This window comes from Calypte anna, chromosome Z (genome assembly GCF_003957555.1).
Source record: "Calypte anna isolate BGI_N300 chromosome Z, bCalAnn1_v1.p, whole genome shotgun sequence".
Classification (NCBI taxonomy): Eukaryota; Metazoa; Chordata; class Aves; order Apodiformes; family Trochilidae; genus Calypte; species Calypte anna.
The window spans coordinates 18,909,427-18,936,361 of NC_044274.1; the positions used below are offsets into that span (position 1 = coordinate 18,909,427).

A 26,935-nucleotide genomic window follows, 5' to 3' on the forward strand; every position below is an offset into this window, starting at 1 on the left:
CGGTGGTGGCATGTGAGTTTCCATGCAAAAAGAAGATGCTTGAAAAGTGTGGTCACTCTTCAGCAATACTGAGATTATGACGCAATTAGTCTGTAATTGCTTACAGCTCTTTCTTATATAAAGATCATGCAAGCAAAATACCAGGACAACTCCAAGTTCCATTTTGGTTCTTCTTAAGAAAGTAAGAACCAACTAAAATAAGTTATGCCCACTCTCAATTTCTTTCCACTTCTTTTACTCTATCTGAAACCAACCTCACTTTGCTAAATAAGAAAGAAAACTTTATAAACAGTTTTCCTGAAACCATAGCCAGTGCAATTAAGACAGACAGTGTGAATTTTAAAATTCTAAGTATCTACATGTTTTGAAGTAAAATTTAATTGGAGGTAGAACAAGCTGGGAGCTCATCACCTCAAAACATGAGGGGAAACTAATGCCTGCTTCCTATGGTTGTACATCAATATAGTTGTGTGACCATTAAATACATCTTTCCAAAGACACTAGCAATTTTAGCCAGCCAACAAGAATTTCCTCTGAAACAGGATTTAATCAGAATTTGCAGACATGCTTGGTTTTAATTAACTTGTCTTAAATGCAGACAGAGAAGGACCACTAAAGGTCATCAATCATTATTTCAAAAATAGTAAAGTTGGGGTTGGCACAATTCAGTGGAACGCAGGGTCTGTAAATCAGCTAATTGCATAGACACCAGATATTGGCAAAACCAGAAGTACTGATCCAACTACAGCCAAGGAGCTACAAATACAGTTGACAATATAGATATTTATACATAGAGAAGTAGCTTTTTAGGTCTCCAAAACAGACTTTCAGTAAGAATATAACAGGTAGAAACACAAGTAGCTTGACTGATAAGACTTAAGTTTTTTAAACAATTATAGTACACTTGTCTGATAGTCTGACTCGTACAGTATAATAAATTATCAGGTTTCCCCATAAGCTGAAGTGATTTCTGATTATGTTGGGTTTTTTCAAATGATCCTATATTACACGTCATGTTTCTAATCTTGGTTGGGTTTCTTCACTTGTTGCAGGGCACAAAGTTGAATTCTCCCAAGAACTAAAGGTGGCCATTACCATTCTATGGATAAGAGAACATCACATTTTTTTCTCTCCTCAAGCTGTCCTTTCTACTATCCTCAGGAAGGACTTTATTTATCCAGTATTTCAGCAGCCATGTTATTACCACCCTTTCTATAATTACCACTCTGAATTCTCCACTTTGCTGCCTCACTGCAGACACTCTCCTCCAGGATGTTTATGACTATACAGAACAGAGCAGACTCCAAGAGATCTACAAGGTACCTTGGTACCTCAGCACTTATTCCTCCTATCCATTTCTCACATTCTAATGTATTATTTATATATTTAAGAATTCTTCATCTAATCCAATGACTATTTATTTTCTAGAGATCTTAATGAAGTAATAATTTGAATGTACAGGACTAAAAAAAATTATATTAAAGGGATCAGGAAGTTAATACATGTGACTGATTCCAGGAAACAGTGAATTTGTTTGACAAAATAGCTTTAAACACTTAGCACTAAGTAGCAACAGTCCAGAGCGTAGAAACAAAATTTAGAAGATTTTGCTGTCTTTTCTCCTAGCACTTCAGGAAAAGCAACCATCATTTTCATACTATTTTCTAATGTCAATCTCATAAGTGTGGGTTTAAATCAAGAGATGACACCTACACTTATTGTTAAAAAAAAATTACATAGCATTTTGAGATTTGTCTCCTTAGACCAGAAATTAAGACAGAAAGAACAAGTTAAATTTTTCCCAGAATATGCTGTACAGATTTCAACAGTACTTCCATTAGCAAAAACATATGTAAGCATCCACTTGTAAAACACTAACAAGCCTGTCTGGAAAAACATGCCGTTTTGTGAAAGCCTGGTTAAAACTTTTGACCTGAGTATTATTCTATGTAACTGCTCATTCTGTGGGGGTTGGTTATGGTATCAAACACCTCTTTGCAGATTACATTAAGACTCTGGCTTTTCGTCAGTACCAGAACAATGCCACTTTCTATTTCTTATGATTTATAGCAAGAAATATGCTTATATCGTCAATTCACAGTTCAAGATCAACTGCTGCATTTAGTCATTCAGCTTTTCCCAGAAAATATGGGTAAAGATCCTCATGTGTGCATGAGCATTTTACTGCTCAAGGCAGAACTGAAAGAGGTACAATGGGATGAGCCAGAGGAAGAGAAACAGAAGAGGCAGCACAAAAAGGAACTTTCCCCTTTTGCTCAGCTCCTCTGTCTAGTGCAGTCCCTCCTCCTATTCACCTCCCCTTGAGTGTCTGGTCTAGGTCCTGGATGTCAACAGCAAGAACGAGTAACTAGGTATGAGACCCAAGGCAAGAAAAAAAAATCTATGCCATGAGCTGGGTAGGTTTTTGGCTAATATTACAAGCCGTAAACAGTTCAAGTTGCAACTCTCTACATTTCTCACTATTCCATTTTATCTTTTTTATCTATGCTCTACTAAACAGTACCTTCAAAACCAACTTCAAACTATTCCAGCTGCTTGACTTTCTCGTAGTTGTGTCCAAGCTTCACTCAGCATTTTAAAAAGCCCGTGTCTGGACCCTCCTTTCACTGTCAGGCTGCCAACTATTCTGCTCAGTTGCATGCACTGTGTGCAGTTTTCACCACTGTATTAACAAATGCATTTGAAAGACTGAGAAAATTAAAATACAGAGTCCACAGACATAACAATCAAGTCACTGCACATTGTTTAAATTGAACTGTACAATGCAAGAGTGATTTGTACGAGCACCCAACTGGATGCTGGTGCTCCTCATATCTTTCCTCACCTGTTTTCAAATAAGACAACCAGAACACCACTCCTTGGACAAGGCAAAAGTGGGGCCAAGGTTGGATGCTGTCTCTCAGAGTGCTGATCTGGCCCAGGAATTACTCGCCAGTTCAACCAAAATGTATCACCCTGGACATTAACCATTCACACAGCAAAAACATGGGTTGTTTTATCATCGTGTTGGCTTTGAACAGTTCAAACAAACACATATCAGTTTATTCCTCAGAATAAGCTTGCTTTCAGAAATTAATCTAATTTTTTAATTAATAAAATTAATAAAAATTAATCTAATCTTTACCCGTAAAAGTTGAATGGGTACTATCAAGCAGAACTCATGCCAGATTATGAAGTTCAACAGCATTGCCCAAAAATGTTTACAGTGCCATGAATATACCAAAAAAATCCCCATGAAGATAAAACATTACTCTCCTTTTTGAAAAAGTTTACCAGATAAGAGGCAGTCTTCTGCAGGGTATAAAAGAATTATTAATACACAACATGAAACCTGAAAGGTCTACTCATCTCAAACAGCAGGTTCAATGGTAATTAGTTGCAAAACTATCAATAGTGGACCACTAAACTTTGACACTACTGCAAAAGATAAAGTATATATCAGTCTTCAATGGGTTTTCATTACAGTCCCCTGCTTTATCAGTCTCTACCACAGCAGTAGCTGCTTTTGTACCTCAAGAAACACAAATTAGCCCAGAAAGTGTCCATGTTGTTTATTGTGCTCACAAACAGAGGATTAAAAGACTAGTTTCCTGTGCCAGAAAAGCAATCAGTAGATTGCCCTAAAGTATGACTGTGCTAATTTGCAGGCAGAAAAACTTAACAATCAGAACATTGATTCAGATGAGGAGACATTTCTCAAAACATTAAGCCTAATGCCTTATAGGCTAAAGCTGGCACAGGAGCAAAGCTACATAGGTCCATTTTGGGAAGATGTCATTATACTGAAGGCATCAGCCTTTGCCAATAACACCAAATTGTCAATTTATACTTGGAAGAGCTGATCTCATGCAGAGAGCTAAAGATAAGTGCATCTTAGAGATGCCTAGAGTTGAAATCTATACACACTGCCCCTTAACTAGTAATGGCTTTTAGACTTTGCTGAATTACTTTCTATACTTCTTTAAATAAAGATTTAGGAAGGTGGTATTATAGGAAAGATTTTGGCGTTCTTGAAAGTGTCAGTCACTGTGGATGTGTGCTGCTCAGGACTTTGGCATACTAAAAAAGATTAATTTTTCTTTAAGTTTTGTTTGACCCTGAGACTCAAAAAATTCTAATACAGAAACCATGCTTCCCATCCAGACGGAAAACAATCTGGAAGCTCTAGATTTATCATACTACAAAGTGGCACTTGGAAAGAATAAACATTCATCACTGAAGACTTAGGGTTGTTTTGAGTTTTATTTTTCTTTTCTTTGAAACTGTGCTATATTCCACTACAGTCTACCACAAAAAAAATGAACCTTTTATTAGTATACAGCAAGATATTCAAGATCATCTCATTCTACAGTCTTAAGACAAGCAATCTGTTAGTATAGCAAGGGGCATATGTATAACAGTATTTTGAGAATTTGTTTTAGATTTCACAAGGCCTTGGGGGCTAAATACTGCATTAGCACTAGATGATCTCTAGGGGTCCCTTCCAACTCGGATAATCCTGTGAATCTAAGTTGTTGAATGCTAAGGAGAAGGGCTATAACCATTCTACTCAATTATCCTTTTTTTTTTTTTTTCTTCACGTTGCAGGCCTTTTTTGCATCCCTTTGCTTCTACTACAAGTTCTCTACTTTACTTAGTGATGTGACAAACCTGAGGTCTGACTTAGGAACAAGGATTCTGTTCAAGGTAGTCTTCACTTAGAGAAAAGTTCGCACAGAAGTGCAATTTCTCAACTCTTATTTGCATAGTGTTAGACTACATTTTTACCAGGAGTTCCTTCAGTGAGAAGAATGGGTCTTTCAGTAAAGTCTCAAGTGGGGATAATATTTTTACTAGATGTGGGATAATCATTGTTACTGCCCAATAAGCTTCCATGAGCTAGTTGGCTGTGTTCCTGCTGAGGATAATGACTGCTACCTACTACTTCCAAAACTTAAGATGCCTTGAAAAGAGTTTCAAGCCTTCACTGTACCATCTAGAAACAAAACAACAACAAAAAAAATAGTCTGAATGTCAGAGTCTCCTATTTCTAGACTGATCAACTTCCCATGGACATTTCGAATGAAGGCAAGGTTGAAACTAGAAAGCATTCAACTGGAACATCCTGTCAACTCATCTAAGTTGTAATAACCCAGTTCTCATAGTCCCTAGCTCTACAGCTCTATGTTTTCAGTAGACATAAATTATTTTTTTCTCTCTCAAATGAGGCTGAGGAACTCCCAAAATCCAAAATCGAAACTAAGAAAGCCAGTTAGGTTAACATGTCAGCTACATGGAGCAGTAATAGGCACTATGGTGATGGTTTTCTCAGTAGATTTCAGAAAACCTGTGCTGCTGTAACATCTGCAAAATGTTCCAGCTGGAGAAAACTGATCTGGATAGTTTGTATTATTGTTAAAGAACCACAAGTGGTTTAGAATTTGTCATTAAAAAAAAAAAAACACCTCTCCCAGCACAGAGTCCGAAATGATTGTTCCAGTTACATATTCCAATCCCCTGCATAAAGACAGGCAGTAGAATCCGCTGTGTGAGTCCTGCAGAAGTATCATAGAAGAAAAATATCAGAAGATATTGGAACCACCACCAAGTCTAAGATACAATTTTAGATACCTTGACGGGTAAAGTTACACTAGCTGTCCATAGTACTCCTTAGATGTTTTATACTTCTGAATAAATTAGCTGTTAAATCTGATGTTTCTCCATTGCTTTAGAGCCAGAAAAAAACACATTGATACATGTGAAAAATACTGACTTCAGACTATTTTCCTTGAAAGTGAAACTATATTAATGAAAACAGCTGCTGTGTCTACCTTCTACTACCTACTACCTACCTACTGTATAGGACCAATAAGCATTTAAAACAAAACTCAAGTAATGCATATAGACGTTCAGCAGATCTCTGTTTACTTGTTATTTAAATGACCGTATCTATTCTTAAACCAGTTTAACATACACTTTGTATTATTAATTTAGCATATACATTTATTAGAAGACCAAAGACTATGGCCATATCTAACATGGTTTGATCAACCGCTACAGGCAGAAACAACAAAATATAGTTTAAGTTTCAAGACTGTTCTCAATAGTTACATTTTTGTTCTTTAAACCTACTGAAACCTTAATAAAATCTTGGATACAATCAGGCTTAAAATGTTGTTAAAAAACCTACTGAAGAGTTAGATTGTTCTTTGTAAAGAATCATGTGGTCTTGAAAACACTGAGCCTCTTTTCTACAAGCAACTAGATTTTCAGCCTCTGTATCCTATCAGTTCAGACCTGAAGAGTCTGAAGAGTTGTGTTTTTCTTTTTTAACTAAGAAAACCTGATTAATCCAAATTTTACTTATTTCTGAGGAAAGTATGCGGGAGCAACAGTCACTGGTTACATGTTTGTGCATTCCACTATAGTTCAAGTTTAACACAGCAAATGGTTAATTTATCAGATTAGTCAACAACAGATGTATTTAATCCATACTATTTCAGAAGCCTGTAGAATTTCTCCTCAATGACAAAAGCCTAGACTAATTAACACAGTTTAAATCCTCATCTACATTTTTTCTGCTCCTAAAAGAAATTGCATTAGCAATACTAAAAGTTAAGAGATTAACTGCATATTCTCTGTGCAAACAGAAAGTAGCAACAGCACCTTTCACATGCATATGACAACACATATGGATTTTGCCTATTATGCTGTCTTCAACTCAGTCAGGACTGAACTCTTAGAAGGCATACATTTTACTCCCATCACCAAAGCTCCCTATATATTATCTACTTACAGAGAAAATGGGCAGGGTGAACCCCACTGTGTAGAGGACAGTGGATGTGATGGTACTGTCATGGAACGGATACTTGATGCTGTCATCATTACAGAAAAAGCCTCTCTGATACGGTTTTATTTTGGCCAAGTTTAGAACACCAAGGGGTAAGCCAGCTGTTGGGGGAAGGAAAACAAAAAAGAACAAAAAACAAGAAATACATGTAGTTAAATAAAAAAAAAAAAAAAATCATTTTTAAACATGCATGGAGGAATCTACCTAACATGCAAAACTCAGATTTCTTAAGAATCATGCAGTGTACACACTTACCAAATATTTTTTATAGAAATACATCTCTTTTAGATGTTTACTTCAGAACAACTGTGAGGCTGCCCACCAGATAGAGAGGTTAAGAAAGGATAGAGTTCAAAGCCCTTTCATCAGTCAGGTGAGTTGCCACACACATTGAACCAAGATTTAGAGCAACTCACATGACTGAATAGTTACTGAAGGGGCTGTCTGTCTCTTGTATCCTCTCCTTCACCACCACCCCACAACACTGGCTTTTATCTGAATTACCAGCCTTGTTCTATACACCATAATCTGTCAGTGTTTACAGAGAACAAAACAGAAACACATAGAAATCTTAGTTAGGGAGTTAAAGATTTCATGCAAGTCATTTCCATGCAGGTAAGGAGAACAGGAGAACTGCAGAGACACCAATGGGAACTACAGACAACATGGACTGCATCTCAAGGTCATGGTATTTTTAGCTTAAGAGTTGCATTTATATAGCTTTTGTACTGTGGAAGATTTCTGAATGAAAATAACTAAGTTATTAAAACAGAAGAGACTGGTACAAGCAGAGCTCTCTGAACTTAACAGTGTGACATACTACCCATTCCCTCTATTACAAGTTCACTTCCAACCTAAGTGGCAGTCATGCCAAAGAAACCATCAAGACCTCTGAAAACTACATTGACTTCTACAACATCTAGGACAAGAATCAGCTACGAAATAGACATTTGCTGAAGTAATGAGATCAAGAAACCAGTCTTTTTACTCTGCTTTCTCATTCCTCCCTTTCCTCTTGTCCCCCGAACAAGTAATAGACTAACAGTAGATAAATCAGGCCATGCCAGAATTGCTAAATCCCTAAACAAAAAAAAGAAAATCTATGTAATATGCAATTCTGCATATAGACACTCTGTATGCAGATTAGATAGTACTTGCAATTACTGAAACAGAAAAGACTAGTTATATTAAAAAACAGCTGTACAAAGAAAAAAAAACATTTCAAAGAAGTTTATGTGATGAGAGATTGCTATGATTTCTGCTGGCACTTGTGAAGACAACTATTAGATAAGACACTTAAAGGGGTTTTAAATAAGCTTATTCTGTACACTCCCTTAGAAGAAAAGACATCAAGCATGAGACAGCAGGAACAGAGGAGTAAATCCTGTCTTCTTCCTTGGGATGCTAAGTCACAGAGAGAAAACTTAAAGTGCATATTGAAACTCTGTATGTGCTTAATAATACCCCAGCTTTCAACTCTTACTTTAAGATGTTTGCTATGCTCACAGAAGTCAGTTTGGCAGGAACTCTGCTCAGGTGGAGCAGAAAGGAATTTTGTCTACAGAACATTTGAAATCTTAAGGACTATGCACACTTAGCCTTGACAAGAGGGAATGCTGATGCAGCAAAACACTTCAGCAGATGCTTACCATCCTGTACAGAGAACAGAACAAAAATTTAAATGGCCCTATGTACAAGACAATATACCTTCAGAACAACTGCATCTCAAAGGTCTCCCTCCTTCCTGTGCTGTAAATATTGAGAAAGAGATACAAATTGACAGAATGAGACTGCAAAAGCAGTCAAAACAGAAGCTCAGCCCTTCAAATACAAAAGGGACCACAAAAAACCTCGGAAAGTTTACTCACATCGTAGGACAGTGCTGTATGTTCACATGTCTGGGACCAATTTTCAGCTCAAGTCAAGGCTATGGCAAGATTTCACAAAGTCAGAGCCTGTGTTTCCTGTCTTCATCTCTGCTACTGCATACCCAGCATCAGGATGATGGAGTGGCAAAGCCATTACCTATTTAATACAATCCTACCTTCTCAAACAGAAGGTCACCAGATTTTAGTATGTAGAAATATCACATCTTCATAGCTAATTTAGGCAGCAGGTTGTGTTTTGCAAAGGTTAACTACTTAACAGACATAAGTACCTGTTTGAGAATGAAAGCTTCTACAACTCAACAACTCAACACCAAGAACACTTCTGATTCATTCAATTATATTTTAACCCTTCCAGCTCAACCTTTTTTAGCCAATATTGCTCAGGTTTTTTTAAGGTGGTTTTGCTTTGGCTTTGTTTCTAGGTTTGACTTCACCAGGACAAGCTATGCCCTTTTACCAGCTGCTGAAACATGTTTAAGTGCTGCATCTAGCAATTAGAAGATAGCCCAGCAATCCAATTGCAAACATTGATAGAGTTCTTAGCTCAAAAATTCCAAATTTCTTGCCATGGGACATGCTTTTTTTTTTTTTTTCAAGGAAGACTTCTTTAGGAAGTGGAAGAGAGTTATTAAAAGTGTACCTGAAAAAAAGAAGAAAGTACCTTAAGTTTAACACAATGTTTTAAGCTTACCAGCAAAACAACCTATTTGTTTCAATAGGAAGGGATTTTTCATGGTGCAACTGCAGCAGGAGAGAATTACACTGTAACCTAGTTAAGAGAGAAGCTTGGGGGCTTTTATTATTATTATATTATTATATTATTAGGGAGAATGCCTGACAGAATGCCTGACTGAATTTTTATGAGAGAGGAGAGGAATTAAATCTCTTTTCTCCCTATTAAATTTTTTTTTAAATCTAGTTTGTTATAACTTTTATATATCCTGCAGTTATCCAACTTTTTCTGGTACCTATAAATTTAAAAATACATTCATACATTTGTTTCTTGCTACACTGATGAGAAAAGAATGTACATTTTTGTTAAATCAGACTGATTTGACTACATTATGCACTACTTAGAAAGTACTTTAAATTTGTGTAATCTAGAGTTGGAATTCACAAACAGATTTTTACTTTCACCCATCAGATTCTGGAAAGGAGGGAAGCTGGTTTCACATCTTATACTAACCGCCCATTTCCATTTTTTACATTACTTTTATATTACAGTCTACATGATGTACTGCTGTCCAGCAGCAGAGAGACAGACACACACACACATCTTTCTTGCTTTACAGAAAAAAAAAAAAAAAAAAAAAGCCCATTCCCACCCAACACAGGCTTCTAAGGATCATCTGTTATCTGACCAAGTGTATAGCTGTTGAGCTGGTGAAAAGGACAGAATAGGAACACTGGCCATAGCCTCCAAGCAGCTTAAATACCTTGTGAAAATTGTTTGCCAGTCAGTTATGCCTGCTTCTCCACAGTTTTGAGTAATATTTTTAGAAAACATACTTCAATTATCCCAGTTGGCTTCCTTATCTGAGAAAGTGACCATACCTTCACTTGAGGCTCTGTGCCATCCTAAAAGTTTATGCTGGATTGGTGTTTCAAGTTCTCCAAGACACAAAAAAGACTCCCACCTGACCTTCAATCAGGAAGTTCTCTTCATTTAAACAAATTAATATACAAAGATGAAGAAAGGCAGTTACCTTAAAGGACACTATGGCAGGTAAGAATATTCATTTGATTATTAGCTAAAGTTTTTTCTTCATGCTGTGAAGGTGTGAGAAAATGTACTAGATAAACATGAGAAGAAATTAATTTTGCTTCCCTACACCTATTCTGTAAAATAGGATCAACACACTCTGCACTTGCTTTGGCTTTTGTACAGGTATCTACAGTTTACAGCTACGTTGGGGGGTGTCAGAAATTCTGTCTGTAGCTGAAAACCCACAACAGATAACAGCCTCAAAACAGATCAGCTGTTCAGCTGAAGGCTGATCATTTTTTAAAAAGCTACTTTCATAGCTTGCATCCTTATTAGAGGTAAAATGAAGTTAAGTAACACCACAGATAAATGCCATCATTCTGAGCTGAACCAGCAAGTCTGCAATTACAGCTGAAGGCAAGGGAGAATTTCACTTCTCCAACTCTTACACATGTATTTTTGCTTTTATTTTTGTCCAGAACAACCATATTTGCTTTGCTGCTTTTTTTGCAGTGTACACTCTGGGGTAAGGCAAGTATGCAACAAATTTTAAGAAACTGAGACAGGTCAACCTCATGCTGCTGGGCAGAGTTTGGAAGCATCTGTGAAAGACTCTTCTCTGAAGAAAAGCAGATGTGCTTGAAGTTTTTTTCCTGTAAACTGTCATGAGAATGAATCAATACCTCTTCGGAGGTTCTGAAAAGAAAACTATAAGAGGAAGCAGATTAAGAAAATAAAGCTTCTGGATACCTAGAGAGGAAGGATGTACAGGAGAAAAATCAGCCACCTAGCCACCTTTACAGTACTTTACTTATCTACCCCAAGGAATGCTAAATATTTCTAATACCAGCACACTTGATTGTTCTAATAATGCCAAAAGCTGTGCCAGGCTTCAGCAAACAGGATATGTATTGAAAAGTGTGAACCAACAAGCTAGTCCCTTCGACTGTTCTGCTTGCACCTATATGCTACTTACACTTTCACTTGGCTAACAGCAACCTGGGCCTGCTGACAAGTTTCACTAAAGGTCTCCCTCACCATGCCTTACACTTTTTGTGGAGCCAAGGCAAGGGGGTGGGAGCAGGAAGCAAAGGAAACCTTCCCAGTTAGGCATGCCTCAACACAGAAGAGTGTTGCTTATAGTTCAGACATTTACCATCAGTGTACTGCATCATATTCTAGTTTCTCCACATTTGGTAGTTTACTACTACGTGGGAGCATTGCTTCAGTTATCTAAATTATAAATTGATTATATCAAGTCACAACACCTGTTGAAAAGTAATCACACACAGATGAGCATGTTCTCCCTTATATCTCCATTTCAATAAAAATTTTGACTTTTAGAAGCATTAAGTACCTAACAAGTCTAAAACTCATCCCTCTGTCTCCCATGTGAGCATTTAAAGAAGTACCACCAAAAAAAAAATACAGCGACAAGAACAGATCATAACCTGCTCTATTACTTAAACAGAGAGAAGCATGCAGCTCAGGTGAGGCAATTTCAGGTCACAAACAAAGGCTAAGCCTGGGCTTTGCTCTGCTCAGAGTGTGTTGAAATTAGACCAGCAGCTGGACAACCACCTGGAACGCATTCACAGATCAACCTCTAGGGCAGAGGCCAAATGATTGCCCTGATTACTGACAGACCTGACGTGACCTGAAATTTTAAGAACCTCAGACTAACAGCTAAGTGACTCTAGAGGTGGGGGGAAGGATGGAAAGGGAGAGGTTAGCAGATCCCCATGTTGCAAAGCTACTCATGGGGTAGAGAAGAAACCAGACAGCTTCAGCCAGAGCAACAAAGAGTGACTTCTCCCACTATAACCTTTTCTGCTTAGGGGAAATTAAATATTTAATCACTGCTTGCACCATGTCCTTAGTTTTATATTCACTTGCTGAAGGCTTTGAGAGTTTGTCTAGAGAGTTTAAAATCCCACAGACAAAAAAAACACCTACATGCCCCCAAATATCAAGATCTTCCACAAACAATCTATCAAAAGTACCAGGCCTAGGAAAATAACACATCAGTGAAACTGAACTATCAACGTTCAGCTGTTCACATGCCAGGGAGAGACTTGGTTTTTTACTTCAGGAGATGCCTACTCTGAATGTCATTTAAGACCAGTGCTCTTTAATCTCCAGAAGTTATAACTATTTTTCCAGTTTAAAATGTTATGGGAGAGGGCACAGCAAGAGGATTTCAGAGTATTTTGTATATAGCTACAAACCCTAACAAGAAATATCATTCAATCTCTAGAAATATAATATGCAATTAGTTGTAAGGAATGTAAATACTCTTTTTTCCAGCGAGTCTTACAAACATAAAATTTTATTTATAGTCTTAACAATGTCAGGCCTTACAATGGCAATGCTACAAAGAGACTCCAAAGTTCTCTAAGATTGTCCTACCTTTTCATCCACCAGAATGTTGTTTTATACTGTATGCACTGCAGCATGCCACCATGTTTTCTTTAAAAAGAATATTTTCATTATCAGAACTACATTTTTTCATTGTACACTTAAGTTTGTAGTGCCTGTCTAACAGCACATTTTGAGAACTTAAGCTCTCTATCACACTAGATATAAATAGAATTTTAGAAGGAAAAGTAAAAATACACTACATGTTTTAAAGATATTATGTTCCAACTCAGAAGACTTCCCAAGAAGTTGTAAAAAATATTTATACACCACTGCTCTTGATACTTGAGTATAATGAACATCACCACAGCACTTGAAATCTTTTAGTATTCATGTAATAGAGCAGGTGTTGCCTTCCAGTTTCAGGAGAAACTATCAGCATTACAGTTGTGAACTTGGTGTCTGTCTCTTAATGATTCATTTATAGTGCTAGTGACTGGAGTCTTAAGATTCAGGAAGAGATGGGAAGAATGACAAGAGACTGGGTCTGCTCACAGGCACTTGGACCTTACTTCCATCCCCATGGATGTCCATTACCATTAGATTCACACACTATACTGGCTTAGAGTATTTTTAATTGAATACCAGTACTGCAGTATAGGTTCATGCAACAAAACAAAATTGAAGCTTTAATTTCCCTGAGTCAGCAAATAGCTACAGAACTCACTCAAAAAGCGCTAAGGAAATCAGACACTGATTTAGAAAATTTTTTTTGGAATTTAATGGGAAACAGTTCCTGACTGGAGCTATTTGCAGGGCTTGATCTCACTGCCTCCGCTGTGTATTTCAGCATTAAAAGGATAGAAAAGCATCTCTTTTCTCCTTACAGGCCATTCAGCTTGCTGCACATTCCCTAATTATAATTAGAAGTTTACTCTCTCAGGTTCCTCCATCACTAGCAGCCCCTCCAGCTTAAAGTAAGCATAGACCATTGCCCTTCAGATACCTTAAAATGAGGTATGCTATAGCTATGCTGCTATGTGTTACTTTATCATCCTAGCACTCCAGCTTCAGATAATACTGTATCTTCGGTTAAGTTTCAGCAACTCTTTAACCTTGTACTCAGAACAAGCTTACAGTAATCTGCAGATCTGCAAAAAAGATCATAAAGGGACAAAAATCCTTAATTTGAGAGAAAAAGTCCACCTTATTCTCTTTAAGAGAGACAGAAGCTACTGAAGATGCTAAAAATTGATACACAATTTCTTCTACACTTAACGCAAAAACTAAGCATGACTCCTCTTTGGTACAGCTTCCTCCTTTCTTAGGCAAGGATCACATAACACATAACTATGACCCTTCTGCTGTACCTGGGATGGCTAACTGCTAACACCCAGAAGCCTCCTTAGGGCATCTGGCAACACCCCCTCCCTCCTGAGATCGTTTTCTCTGAAAGATACATGGTTAGTCAAAGGAGAGGAGGCATCGAGATCTAGTCTAAGTTGAGCAAGGTCCACTGCTTCAGTAGCAGAATCACATAAGGCTTTATTGATATGGCTCCTGCATACCTTTGTTTCCATTTAGCAGAATCAGGGCTTATAGCCACCCTAAGATGGATGCCTTGGCCTGACAGAGTTGCCTTTTTCAATTTAAAATAATACTTTAAAAAAAAAAACAAACTTTTTTTCCTGTTACCAAATATCAAAATGCCACATTAACAGGAAATGTATTGAACCGAGCAGAAATAAAACTGAAGTACCTTAATAGTTCTTATGTAGCCAGCTTCTTTGTTACAGCTTTTTAGAGATGAATCAGCAAAGTCCACAATAGAGCAAGACCACCTGATTAATGCTCCTTCTACCAGTTGCTTCAAATCCTGTAATTCAGTGTGGTAACAGAAACGGCACCAGACAGTTTCAACATTCTTTTTTCAAGTTTTATTCTGCTAACAAACTATTTTTAGTGTCTATATGAACAAGCAGTCTTGATTTTAAAAGCTGGTTCTGACTATGGTAGAGGGACTTAGGTATCACAGAATCTGGCAAAAGTAGTTTGAAAGACAAAACACAAGTTTATCAATGGTCAGATTTTAGTTCTGTGCCTCTGAGATCAGTCTCGTAACTTGGAAAGGAAACCTCCTCCCAGAAAGCGGGTCAACTCGTCAGCAGTTGACTGTTAAAGAAAAGATGAGATGATTAACACAAGCAGCACAGGTCTGTTCCAGTTTTTAAACTGCTCCTTTCCACTGGCTGGAAAGTTGCTTGTGGGTATCTTCACAAGCCTGAGAGTTCTTTTGGTACTGGTAAATGATAAGCATTTCCTGATGCAGGGGCAATATATTGCTTCAACTAGCATCTAAAAAAATAAAGTATCTTAAGTAAATCGTGCTTCTTAGGGATAGCTTTAAATGATTTTAGATTTTGTCATAAAACTGGGCTAAAACTAGACACTTGCTAATCATCCAGTATCTGAATTCTTAGTGTCTCAATTTTTCAGTTGTCTTCAGTCACTATCATAGGAGATTAAACCTCAAGAAGGAAGAGGTCCCCTAGCACCACCCTTTTGAGCAGATACAGCAATGATCAAGCCCATACCAGTGAATCAGATTTTTTTTAAAAGCCATACTGTTATGGGTGGTATATCTTGCCAAAAAGGTTCTACTGTAACTTTGATGGGCTTCTTTAAAATTTATTTCTTCTTTCTTTTTCCTCCCCATCATCCAAGGTGAGTTTAATTCTCTTGTAATAATTCTGAAAACAACCTCTTGTGGATAAATCCAAGTAATTTGGAAGGCTATAAATTTTGAGCTATTTCTCACCAACAGGTACTTTGCAGAGTTAGGTTATGTCTTTGTTCTACCTGCTTCCTTGGTTCCAGCAAAGTCAAAGACAGAGGACTACCACAGCTTTATCCTGTCATCAGCATCTTGTTAGCACAGTAGCATACAACCTGTAGTCAGCTCTTCAGTTGCCCTTCCACCAGGGCTGTGACTGTGCAGGCTTCAAACCAAGCTGCTCTTAGACAGTATTGAATCACTTCAGCAGAGACTCAAAAATCACACAAGAAGATATAAAAGTGAGGCAGGACGTCTTCATTCTGAGAGATCATATACCATCTTTTATCTGCAAGTACTTCATTTTCTACAGAAACCATGCCAGAAGTCCCTTCCCTCAAGCAAAGATCAACACCTTCACATAAGCATTCTGCAAGAGCCCTTCTGTCTGTTTAAAGTTAGAAAGTCACCAGGGCTGAAGCAGCTGGTAAGAACCTCACTTCTGACAAGCACCTTTCTCTATCATGCCAAGAGGAAAGAGTATAGTGCTGAGCTCAAGATTTGACTCTTGGGAAGGCACTGGGAGGGTAACCGGACTTTACCCATTGCTGTAAAAAGCAAGAGCAGAAACTTCTTTTTGTGGCACTTTAACAGCAATACCTAGCAGAGAAAAACCTAATTACTGACTTTGAATAATGTTAATTAACTACTCAAGTTCTAACCTGAAATTTTTTTGTAGGCTTCCTAGGAAGAATCTCTGGTAAATAGTCTTTCTTTTTGTGGGGGAAAATAAAAAGTGACTGTTGACAACAACAGTTAACGAAGCACAACGTCAAAACCAGAGAATGGGGTCTCCTGTGTAGGAGCACGGTAGGAGGGGCAGATTTTCCCTGGTTTACTTGATAATCATGTTTCCAATTAACAGAGAGTCAAGCTAATGAGTATCGTCTTGTGGTACCTGGTGGATAGCATAATTTGAAGACCAGCTGCTGTTTCTCATGAACCTCTTAACAGTTTAACAATGTATTCCTGTACTAGAAAAAAAGATTTAGCATCCACATGACATGGAAAATAAGGATGGTGACACATATATCAGTGAGTCACAAGTAATAGGGGAGGAAGTTTTATTTGAACTAGGTCAATCAGCTAGCATTAACCCACATAGAAGGCCTTTCTTGACTTACCAGCAATAACTTAATCTTCAAGGAGACCTGGAAGGCAGAAGTAAACACTGCCAAAAGGGAAGAACAGCACATAAAGCAAAAAACATTGCAGGGGGTATGCAGAGTGGCCCAGCCATTTCACTTGCCCAGTTCACATCCTGTAAAATCAAACTCACCAGTTCTACACACATCCATCTGCTGTTTAACATATCACCCTGCATCACACAACATTCCAGAGTCTTTAAATAGTAAGCTTTAAAAAGTAAGGTGAGCATTTATGATTTCTGGGTTAGTTCACATGTACTTGTTTGGAAGATAAACTTCTTCCTGTACTCAGAAGCAGTTTCATGACATTAAAGGTAAGACTGTCAGTCTCCCCTTCACCATTATCAGCTACCTACCAACCCCCTTTGTTTTTCTATGTATACTGCTTGGGTGCCTTAACACCCAAGAAGCAGATGGGCAGTAGGAAAGCTTTCAGTTGCCTTTTTTTTTTCCAGCAGAATAAGACATGGATATGAGAGAAAAAAAAAAAAGAAATCCCTTCATAATCACTAAACACAGCTAGATTCTACAGTTTTAAAATTAGTTGATTCTTTACTATTTCCACCATCATGCAAAAGAGTGGATCAGAAAAGAAAGAGAAGGCAAAATTCTTTATAAGACACCAATTTTTCTAATTTAAGGTTGTAATTCTTTAGTCATGCAAGCGATTAAAGAAACATAGTTCTATTGTACTGCATCCCTGCACTCAGGCATGAATTGCAACAAGCACATATCAGATACAAATTGTCCTGGAGTCAAGCATCACAGATCCTTGTTGTTCCTGTCACCTCTGCAGAATTTACTTTAATCTAACTTGGCCTCAGTGAGAATTTGATCTACAAGTGTATGTACTTAGAAGTTCTCCCAGTAATTACAAGAATACTGCCATGGGTTTCCCCACTTTGTTCTTTAAGTGGTTTCCCTGCATTAGTGAAGAAGTAGTCTCACTTGCAGTCAAACTATAGACCTGTAAGAGTGGCAGTGTGTGTATAATACCTAATGAAGGCATCAGTCAGAAGCTAAATAATTAAGCTACTCTATAAAGCTGCTAGGTATTCACATGTCAAATTGAAAGTGTAATAAACCCTAAGAATCAAGTATCAGTGAAAAATATTTCTACTATTGTCTATAAATGTTACTCCATTCATGCATCAATGCCATGCTATATAAAATGTCTCCCTATCAGAAAAAATAAGGAGGGAAAAATAACAAAAGAATGCACAAGGAAACTGTGCAGTCCAGGTCATTCATGCTTTCCAGTGACCTCTGTCTAGTGAACCTCCCAGAGTAAAGGAGCTGTTGCCTGCAGCACTGCAGAGCTGCATGCAGACACGCAGAGGCACACACCCAGCACTGCAGATGAGCAGCACTCAAGAGAATGCAGATACAGCCTTTTATGCTACTTAAGGACAGATACTGCAGAAATCTGCAGCTTTATTCGAATTACAGAATATGAAACCAGTTTAATGCTGAAACACTAGTACCATTTAGAAAGAAAGAATTATCATCACAATAAGAGAGAAAAAAAAGTTTGTATTTATTTTCTTAGGGCACTAAAGACTGGTTTCCCTGAATTCTCTCTCCCTCCCCGAGTAGAAAGGTAGATGAGGGAAGGAGTTTCCTTAACACCAAGTAAAAGTAACCTTAGACTTCAGTGTCAGGCAACCAAACTATTGTAATAACATAATAGTACATAAAGGGGGATATGTTGCTCTCTCCTGCTCATTCTTGATCTCTTAGTCTCTCAGCTCTTCTCCATCTTGAGCACTTGTCAGGACTCGAAATAAAATCACTTAAATCAACACAAATCACAATAAAGCTCTTTTTCTCTTCCTTCCCTTTTGGAAAACCTGAATAAGGAGAGCTGAACTTGCACAAAGAATGGTTTAACTAAAACAGAAATGAGTAACTCACAGACATACCCAGTCAGAGTCATCCACTTCCAGTGCAGTAATCTTATGATTAAGTCAGGTCACCATAACTTGACACGGTATCTTTAGGATCTTCAGTCCAACATTGCTGAGACAATTATAATTAGCTTTTCTTCCCCATCTCTGCTTACTGCGGGGAACATACAGGCATGAGGGGGAGAAGAAAAAAAGGCAAGCTCTGGATCACTGACAGCAAGAGTTACCTTGGAGATCATTAATATGCTACTGGCAGCCCATTTTGTGGTAGAACAGGCAAATACACCAAGACTGTGGGACTTAGTCCAGTCCTCAACTGAAGCTGGTTTATACGCTTGTACACTGCCAGTACAACACAATAAAAGTTTTGTCTTTGAGACTTCATGGATGAAGCAGTGGGAGATACAAGGTATCATGTTATCAATACTGGCAAGTCACTTTATCTGGCCAGTTACTTCTGTCATTTGAGCAGTGCACATGGTGGGGGAGGGCATGGAAAAAGTGAGAGCTAGAATAGAATTCCACAATCAACAGGAACTATCCTTACAGTAAAAAAATTAAAACATATTCCCCCATTGGACACACAGGCTTAAGATCTATGTTCTTCTAAGTGCAAGTCTCAAAAATATACAGGAGACAGGGAGAAAAGAAAATATGGTCCTGTATCCAGTATCTTTCCCATTCCCACATCTAAATATTTTTGTCTCTGCCAGAATCTCACTGAAGCCTGTAGCTCACTGTGTTTAAGTTTGCAGGTGTCAAGACACTTCATGTTACACAGTGACTGCATTTTTTTCCTACTAGTAGAGAGTAAACAAGCCCAAGGAAAAATAAGAAGTCTGTTACCACTCCTGCACACTGAGGTATCATCACACGTGATCCACATGCTACAAGGGGGTAGGTGAAGATGTATAAACTGATATTACCCTGCAGGGCAAGGTTAAGAATCTCCCCTTCAGTTAGTAACTTAGGGCAGAATAAAGGGAAAAAACTTATTCCTTAACATGGATAAGCCCCAACTCATATACCTCCTGTAGTCCTAATTTTAGTATATTTAAACCAAATGAAGTATATGCATCATGCTAACTTTAGCCTGATTATAAAAAATTTATAATGACAATTATCATCAAGCCAGACAGCGCTGCTCTACTGATCACTAAGCTAACCTGGAAATTTAAGTTCTAACTACAGCACAGCGTGGTTAAAGATTCCTCCTCCTGGACTACATGCATCCAGTATCACTCTCTCCGAAAGCTCTCATGTTCAGAGCAATGCATCATTCACCATAATTTTGTTCTTCAGTGCCATTTAGCTACAGGTACCGTTGCTATTCAAAGCATCTACCAGGATAAAATGTTGCCGATGCTGTTCCTACTGATGTTTAAGACACCTTCAGACAAGAAGGACTTCTTAAAACAGACCCGTTTGGTCACAACCCACTGAACACCATGAGAAAGAGCTATTTATTACTGAAGCGCTGCTTTCATTTGATTAAGAAGATAACATAAAAAATTAACACGTCTGCAGATAACGAAGACACTTCTCCGGCTGTCTACGCATAAGAGGTCCAAAGGAGTCACAGCTCCTCGCAGGCCGATAGCTAACATCACTCTTTACACCGTGTCTTCACATAAAAGGAGAAAGTGAAGGCAAACTGACAGGCCGTGACGTAGTTTAAGCAGAGCTGGAGACTGAGTGAACAGAGAGGAAGACGAGGAAGGTGCTCTCGCTGGGAGCAGCTGCGCCAAGCAGTCTCAGCGCTGCGGCTCCTCCACACCGTCCCTCACCACGGCATCACCCCTGCCCCCACACGCCTCTCCCCTGACGGCCCCGCAGGCTAGCACCGAGGCGCAGACAGCGTTCGCCTCAGGTCTCCTGCACGGCGGCCGCGGAGGGCGCCGTCGGTACCGCGGACCCTGAGCTCGGCCACACACCGCTACCGTCTCGGCACGCCTCGCCTGACCGTGGGACCCAGCGGGCTTCCCGCGGCCAGGCCCCTCTCCGACCACCGAGGGTGGCAAATACACCCCGGACTGCAGGCACCTGACTTCCCGGCACAGGCTTCTGCCACCACTGGTGTGCAGCCAAGAGAAAAAGTCAGGAAAGGAAGAGTGAGTACACCAGAGAGCAGAGGCAGTTCCAGATGTCAGTGGATAAAAGGCAGGCAACTCCCTCACCCCAAGATTCTCCTCAGCCCGCGGCCCCGGCGGGCGGCAGTGACCAGATTCCTCCGGGAGAGGGGTGGGAAAGCGCGGAGCCGCGGCGAAGGGAAGGCGAAAGGGAAGGGGGGAGGTAAGGGAACAGGGAGGGAAGGCTGTGCAGGGACGGCAAGCAGGGGTGGAAAGGGCAGACAGGCACAGCCGAGGCGCAGGCTGCAAGAAGACCCGCTCCTGGGTGGTGCTTGGCGGGGATGGGGAGGCCAGCATGCGATTACCCAGTGCCGTGAGGAGAGGGAGAGCAGCACCCCGGGGGACGGCTTTCCCCACCCTCTCCGCAGCCCCGCCGCCTTACCCAAAACCACGCAGATCACGTCCAGTGCAACGAAGGGCAGCCGCGTCCTGTCAAACATGCTGGCAGCGCCGGGCGCCCGGCCTCAGGCGCGGCGGCGGCGGCGCCTCCTCCAGCGGCGCGGTGACAGCCTCGACCCGAGGGGCGGGAGAGGAGCTCGGGCGGCAGGGAGGGGCTCCGCCGCGGGCAGGCGCTGCGCTGCTCTGCGAGACGATGGCGCCCGCCTCCAGAAAGCGCAGCAGCACCACCGCCCACACCACGCTACTGGCACCACGGCGCCGCCCGACGAGGCTTTAAGGCGGGCGGATGGGAAGCTGAGGACGAAGGGCGGGCTGCCGGTGGCTCCTCCGCCCACCCGGCGGCCGCGCTTCCACGGTCGGCGGGGGCCGGCCAATGGAGCAGCGCCCCGCCCCTGCAGGCGCACCCCGTCTCCTCCCGGGTCAGGGCAGTCCTTGGCCTCGCGGTCTTGCTGTCTCACGGTCTTCCTTCTGCCTGAGGAGGCGGCAGCCCCTTTGCTGAGCCCGTGACGCTGCTCAGAGACCACAACGCGGAGTGGGGGAGTGCCCGGGCGGCCGCCGTGCTGTGCCTCCATCTGCCTACGCGGCCCTGTCCTGGGGCGGTACAGGCAGGGGCAACGGAGCTTGCCCTGCCCGGGACCCCGCGCGGTTGCCGGGGTGACGAACGCCCGAGGAGGGGGCGGGCCGGGGGCGGCCTCCCGGGGCCTGCAGCTGCCGCGGCCTGAATGCGACAGGGCATGAGGGGCCACTGTTGCAAACTCGGCGGGTTTTTTGAGGCTTGGGTGGATGTTCTGGGTTTTGTTGTGTTGGGTGAGTGGGTGTTTTTGTGTTGCTTTGTTGGTTGGTGTTGGTTTGTTTTTTTTAAAAAAAAAGTTGTTTCCACCTCTTCCAGAGTGTTGGAAAGTTGCAAAAGAGCTGGAAAGACAGGTTGCAGCTCAGCCCAGAAGTCTTCTTACTTGTTAAAAGCTTTCTTTGGAAAGAAAACAGTGACCAACATGAATGTTCACTGCATAATTACATTTTTATTATAACATCACTTACCACAATAGAGACATCTTTATTCATCACTGTTAAGTGCTGTTGGGCACAAACATCCTCATGCCACGGGGCACGTCTTGTGTTTTGTTCTAGGTAATTGACAATGAGATGGGTGGTGCTTTCCACACTCAAAGCAGCAGGCATAAACATTTCTGCGATTTCTCATGTATTTCACCTTCTAATTCTGGAAACAGCTTCACTTTGTAGCCTGTCTTGAAGGCCGAATAACAGGTTCGGCAAATCAGTACGGGAAACAAGTTACTAAAGTGGAAATGCTTCTCTAATATGCTGTACCTTCAATGCTGCCTAAAATGGTAGATGGAGTTCCACACAGAATATGTAAGGAAATCTATGTACAGTCTACACAAGAGTTCCCATTTTCATTACAATGCCTAAAGCAGCATCCCAGCTACAAATCAGAATGGGCAGTACTAAAGATTTAAACTACCTTTCATTTCTGTAAGTGCAGTGTAAGTTAGAGAGCACATTTCCCTGTGCCAGTACACTAAGATGGTCTCTGGGGATTAAACCTCCAGCGTTGTCTTAAAATATAGAAAATAATGGAACAGATTGGAACGCAGCGTGGTAGTGATGGAAACTGAATTTACCTTCCTCGCAACTGCTGCTGAAAGAAAATTGTGCAATCTGCTCTGCTTCTCACAAAGTGAGGGATACTTCATAAAGTCTTAAGTCACAAGTAGATAATATTTCCAAAGATGCAAGATGGTTAGGGAAAAAAAACAAAAACAAAAAAACTGAAATCATTCCAGGCACAATTGTAATGTCTTTCTTCAACCCAAAACCATCACATTAATCTTAGTTTGCAGTAGGTAGCAAATAGCTCTCCAGAGCCACAGCCCTATGCAGTAGATTAGAGACCAGAGATTGTGCTAATTTAAATTGATCTCTTCCCAGAAGAATGAAAGCAAGATAGTGATAATACTTTAAAACACCTGAAAATTGGGCTGCACAGCATTCACCAAGACAAATTACAACACTTCATTGTCTTGCAGTTCCTGTATCTCTGTTTCAGCCTTCAGGTGTAGCTTGCCTGGGGGAAGAGGCATTTATGTAATCTTCTGCCTGAATTCAGGAAAGAAGACAGTCACCCGATTCCTTTCCAAACTTTGTCTTGCACAAGGGATGTGAGCCTCGCAATTGCAATCCCGTTCCCACCAGTATGTCTTGGAAACGCCCAGCAGAGCACAGTAGGGAGGGATTAGATTAGCACTGCTGTGTTCTAGGCTCTCAGAAGGCTTTTTTGGGCCTTCACATGCAGACAGGTATTAACCATGGAAACATACCAACCCACACACACTCAGCATTAATTGAAAGTTTGGATTTTGTTTTGGTTTTTAAGTATACCAAACAAATAGCAGAGCTGCTGAATTTCATTTTCTTCTGGAACTGTGAGACTTTTCTAGTACCTTCAGGCATTTTTCTTTTCTAGGCTTTGCTTGGTATCTGTCCCTGACAGCAAGAGATTTAATTCCACCACGACAAATCCATCATTTTTAACCACCATAGTGACCCAGTGATGTCAATACAGATCCATTCATATGCTTAGTAGGGTCTATGCTAAAGAATGTATTTGAACCAAGACCTGAGTAAAGTAACACAGATCACACAGAAATCAGAGTGAATGAAATGAAGACAACAGACTAAGGCTGTAGAATATGTCTTTCCCTTCACTAAATTTATATTGTAAAATAGTCTAGTGTTGCTATCTAAAATTTAGACTCTCCTAAATATCTTCCCCTCTCACTTTTTAGTTTTGTTGTTTGATTTTTGTTTGAATCGTTGGGTTTTTTTCATTGTCATGTTTTAGTTTGGGAGTTTTTTGGTGGGTTTGTTTTTTGTTTTGTTTTATGTTGTTTTGTTTGGGTTTTGGTTTTGCTTTTGTTTGCTTGCTTTGGGTTTTTTGGTTTTGTTCGGTTTTTTGTTTTCTATTATGGTTATTTGTTCTTTCTTTTTATAAAGTGTATCTTTTTGTTTGTTTGTTGGAGGCAACAAGCAGAGAGCACCAAGACCAGGTTAAAGATCTTTTAATGTCTTGTCTTCTGGTTCATGCAGAAAGCAGTGATCTTCAGTTTTGCCCATCCTCTGTAAAAGTTGTCTGTACTAGGATTAGGCTCTCAGGAAGTTTACCATCAGTCTGTATTTGTATTTGTATGATAATTAATTAGTACTGACCCAACAGGAAACTCAGCTGCAATTAACATTCATATAGATGAGCAGCTTTAGTAAATGGTGGGGCTTCCCCAGGCTTGTTTCCCTGTAGCTTGATCTGGCATGGGAGTCAATAGCTCTGAATGAGGTGCTACCAGTCAGGAAAGAGATGAGAGGGTCAGGGTGGGTAGTTCTGGGAAGCAATCGTCTGGGTGCTCAGTGGAGAGAGAGATCATCACTGCCGACCCTGTTAGGAAAGAGCAATCTGCCAAATATCACCGTGACATTCCTGGCTGCTGTCTGTCCTGCATCAAGATGGACCAGTAGAAGAAGAGAAAGCTCAAGGGTAGGCAGAAAGGATTTTTAGAACTCGCATTCAACAGCTTCAATGCAACAGAAACAGAAGAGGAATAGGATTTTTCAACAAGGAAAGGGAATGATGTGAGAGGAAAGGGCTTTATATAGCACAGGTTTTATCATGTCATAAAAGGTGTAGAGAAGGTTAAATGTGTAACAAAGATTCACTCCTTTGTATACTATAAGAACTGGAGAGAACCTATATAAGGTGTCAATCAAGAGTACTCCTTTTACATGACAATATTGTGGAATTTATTTCCTCTGGGTAGTCTGTGTGGTACAAAATTACAAAGGAGCTCAAAGGCATTTAGTAAATTTCTAGAGGCTAGGCCCACTGTTAAAGTGGATCGTGTTAATTAAAGAGATATCAGAACTGCCGAGTTCCCATATTTAGAAAAGTCTGTCAGAGTCATTCTGCAGGTCCTGTTTCTTAAACTTCCCCTAAACATCTGCTGCTGGGCACTGTTGCACAGAGTTGAGCTCGATGTACTTTATCTGAAGCAGGTCTTCCTTTGTTCAAAGCCAGTCAGTGACCATAGTGGAGCACTGTAAAATACATTACTAATAGTTAGCAAAGACTAAATAGTCCAGACTTGCTTGTAATTCTCTGTCAGACTCTGCAATGCTTTTTTGCATCTTTAGAATTTATCTGCCAAAACACTGCTTATGCAGTAAGACCTACAGAAGAGGACCAAGGAGGAAAGTCTGCCGTGATCTTCCTCCTGAATTTCTCTTATATAATTTGTCCAGGGCATAGGATTTGCCCCTTACAAAATGACACACTCCTATAGCATTGAGAACTGGACCTCTGAAGTCTGTTGACACCCCTTGGAATGTTTCAGGAAGCAGAATTTGGATTTCAACAAAATACCTTAGCCTCATATCTCATATTCCGCTTGGTCTAGGCAAACAAACCATTCTTTTTTTCTTTCTTTTGTTCCTATGTCTCAAGTTTGTTTGTTTTTAAGTAAGAGAGCAGTGAGCAATACAGAACATTTATATTTCTAATAAACAGAGTATGAGGAGTTTCCTGTCTTCTCCGTTTTAATTCTTTTTGCTTTAAATACTGTTGATACATGTTCATGTACTTCACTCTCACCTACCCACCCCTGCCTCCTTCTCTATGGAAATGTGTGTCTATTCACCCAGCAGCTCCTACTGTCAGGCTGGCTTGAGATTGCCACATATGGCACTCTACTCCTTCACTCCTGGGCAAGTTCAGATCCATGAGGGGTTCTGCTCCTCCAGTTTTAGGTTAAAAGTTACAAGACCATTTCTACATGAATGATGAGATCTGGTCTAGCAGAAAAGACAAGTTGTTTTTAAAGATTATCCACAGGAATAAAGAATCAAGCAGACACCATCAGACAGCATAATAACATAAATTTAATATTCATGACCATGGAATAAACTACAATGTATTCAAACTCATGTATATATCTTTGTCTCTCTATATTTAATGTCATACAGCCTCAGAAGATCATGCAGTATATTCTAGAAAAACAGCTTCAGGCTAAATCTACACAGTTAAGTGAGGCCAGCACACATGAAATGGAGAGACCTGGTGAGAAGTAGATCTGGGTTTTTTTCCTGGTCCAAGTATTATGGTCCTGCTAGGCGGGCAAACTACCTGACTGGTGCCCCTTTAGTTCCCCATGTCCTGCTCATTTATGTTGAAAAGTGTTCAGAACAGCAACAGTCCTCTACTGTATGCATTTCCTAACACAGTGAATTGAGCCCCCAGACATTACTGTGATACTCAAAAATCATATTAATCCAAAACTACACTCTGAAGCTAAGGCCAAGCTAATAAAATGACCAGAATTGCTATGGAAATATATTTGTAGGGGGCCCTTTGCAACATTTTTAGTAATGGTATTATGCTCTTACAGTTGTCAATGTTGCTTTTATTTGAACTCCATAAATTGGTGATTTTTTTTTTCTGGTGCCACAGATCTGAAAGAATTTATTCAGAAATTCATGGTGCTCTATTATTGTTTTCTTAAGACATTATAAATATACTGGATAAAATTAAACCTTGGACACATCTCCCTCCACTGATATAACACAGTTATAAATAAATAATTGCAACTACAAAAATAAACTAGGAGAGGGCTTTGAAAGTGAAATAACAACAGGTGAAACATCACCAGAAC

The 26,935-nt window shown here is 40.0% G+C and overlaps 1 protein-coding gene across 3 annotated transcripts in view; it reads right to left on the reverse strand.

The window, feature by feature from the left end:
* PLPP1 (phospholipid phosphatase 1) overlaps positions 1-21,512 on the reverse strand; it is a 56,928-nt gene extending 35,416 nt beyond the window's left edge. Inside the window, exons 1-2 of one of the 3 annotated variants that reach the window (XM_030466711.1) lie at positions 21,202-21,507; positions 6,797-6,951 (exon numbers count right to left, since the gene is read on the reverse strand). In XM_030466711.1, the coding sequence (XP_030322571.1) occupies positions 6,797-6,951; positions 21,202-21,259 (213 nt within the window). In that variant the 5' untranslated portion in view covers positions 21,260-21,507. Of the gene's footprint in view, positions 1-6,796; positions 6,952-20,867; positions 21,132-21,201 lie in introns of those variants that run through there. The other 2 variants (XM_030466712.1, XM_030466710.1) reach the window with 2 other exon arrangements.
* Positions 21,513-26,935: the final 5,423 nt, after the last annotated feature.